The 2153-nt window shown below is 50.7% G+C and overlaps 1 protein-coding gene across 1 annotated transcript in view; it reads left to right on the top strand.

Moving 5' to 3' along the window:
* Positions 1-1203: 1203 nt before the first annotated feature.
* Positions 1204-2153, top strand: part of LOC103383501 (noelin-2) — a 10508-nt gene continuing 9558 nt past the window's right edge. Inside the window, exon 1 of the mRNA XM_008316639.3 lies at positions 1204-1362. Within this exon, the coding sequence (XP_008314861.1) occupies positions 1219-1362 (144 nt within the window). The 5' untranslated portion in view covers positions 1204-1218. The remainder of the gene's footprint in view (positions 1363-2153) is intronic.

The raw sequence follows: 2153 nt of genomic DNA, 5'->3' as shown, positions 1-2153 counted from the left end.
TTTCCTGCTGTTGCTGTTGCTGTTATTACTGCTGCTGCTGTTGCTGCTGCTGTTGTTGTTGCTGCTGCTGCTCAGTCACAGTTTCAATAAACATATATTTTATTTTCATTTCTACAGACACCAAAGTCACTAAATTGATGATTGTTCGATGGAAGTCGAGGAAATGAAACCGACCGATACAACGTCCACTTGGATCCACGCGCTGCTGATGAACCGCTGTGTCAAACACTCACTCTGCTGCACTGAGAGGAAGAGAGGAGAGAAACCACCGTGGATTATTTAGACTTCCAGATGTCGCTGTTTCCATGGAAACTCCGTGGACACAGATTTAATAAAACGAACATCTTGTAAAGTTCACGTCCACTGTGCTGCGAAGCTGCTTTAATATAGAGTCGAGGGCCGTGCGGTGTCGCCGCCACACGGGGGCACTGTAGCGTTAGTTTCCAGCGTGTGCTGGGCACAGCCCACAGGAAGGAATGGAGAGTTCATCTCAGAGCAGCAGCTCCTGTAGGTCTGAAGATCTGATCAGTGTCGTTAAAAAAAAGAAAAGAAAAGAGTGGATGGAAGAGGAAGAAGAGAGAGAGGGGGGAGGGAGGGGGAAGGAAGGGAGGGAGGGAGTCCTGTTGGTGTGGAATTAATGAAAATATTGTGTTCAAGCAGATGCTGCTGAGGAAGACAGGAGTGATTCTGAGGAGGAGGAGGGAGGAGAGAAGAGAGAGGAGGAGGGAGGGAGTTAGTGGATAAATGAGAGAGCAGCACTGACTCAGTCACAGCAGCGTTACTGCCAGAGGAGGAGACAGAAGCACAGACCACAGAAGCACACGGTGGTCAGGGAGACCGAGACGGCTGTTCCCAGGAGCAGCTCCTGCCACCTGGAGGGTTGGATGGTTGATGGTTGGATGGTTGATGGTTGGATGGTTGATGGTTGTATTTTCCCGTCTGTGACGGCCGGTCCTTCAGGATTGTCTCTCTAACCTGTGGCTCAGAGGAAGTGGAGCCTGTGGACATCAGTGGATCTGTCCCAGAGACACTGGACCGTGGGGGGGTCCAGCTGATGAAGAGGAGTCTGGGAGGACGACACGTCTCTGTGCACCTGCCCTGAGATTTGGGGTTGTTTTTTTTCTCTCTCTCTGTGAAGCGTGGCTGCTGCCAACAGTTGGTGAGACACAGTCGGACTTTGTGTCTTCTGTCAGTGTGTGTGTGTGTGTGTGTGTCAGGATGAGCGTTCCCATGTTGAAGATCGGTGCCGTGCTCAGCACCATGGCCATGGTCACTAACTGGATGTCCCAGACTCTGCCTTCACTGGTCGGACTCAACGGAACCGTCGTCTCTCCGGACGGCACACACGAGCGGATCGTCAGTGTATGTATACACACATATACTCACGTGTACTCACGTGTATTCACGTGTACTCACGTGTACTCACAGTTAGAGCTGATGTTTCAGTATGTGAATGATTATTATGAACCAAAGTCTAAAAACCACAGTAGTTTCTCAGATGTGTTGAACTTCTCTGTCCTCCACCGATATGTTGGGGGGTCAGAGGGAGGGGGGGTCAGAGGGAGGGGGGGTCTAGACCCTCATGCAGAGCTTCACTCTTCAAACTGAGGGTCAGAGGTCAATGTACCATGTGATCAAACTCTGTCACTGTAAAGTATGCAGAACTGGTTTCTCATGGTCTACAAACAACAGCCTCCCTCTCTCCTGTAGGGGGTGCTGAAGAGGTGCCGTGCTCACCCTCTCAGGTTCTGTTGACTAGACGTTCAGTGTATTTGCAGTATTACTGTGTACAGATACTGAGATACTACAGACAGTGCTGAGCTCGGCTGTGCTGTGGAGCTGTTCACCCCCAACAAGGCTGTGCCAAGACATGTTTACTTTGGATGTTGAAACAGGAAGGGTGACGTTGGTTAGGGCCCTCGCCTAATGGAGGGATGGCAGGTTTGCTGGTTAGATTCCCGGTCCTTCCCTATGGTGCGTTCATGTTGAGGCATCGGTTCCGTCCAATCATCTCCTAGAAGGGATTGTAAAAGTGGAGGAGGATGAAAGAATGATAAACATGTTAAATTATTCTGCATTCTTACGTGGATGTCCCATCCTTTTGTGTCGCGCTGCTGCCACCTACTGCCCCCCCCCCTCGTAATCCCCCCCCC

Source organism: Cynoglossus semilaevis, chromosome 9 (assembly GCF_000523025.1).
Source record: "Cynoglossus semilaevis isolate Cse_v1.0 chromosome 9, Cse_v1.0, whole genome shotgun sequence".
In the NCBI taxonomy this organism is placed as follows: domain Eukaryota; kingdom Metazoa; phylum Chordata; class Actinopteri; order Pleuronectiformes; family Cynoglossidae; genus Cynoglossus; species Cynoglossus semilaevis.
This window is presented reverse-complemented; position numbering and strand designations above follow the sequence as displayed.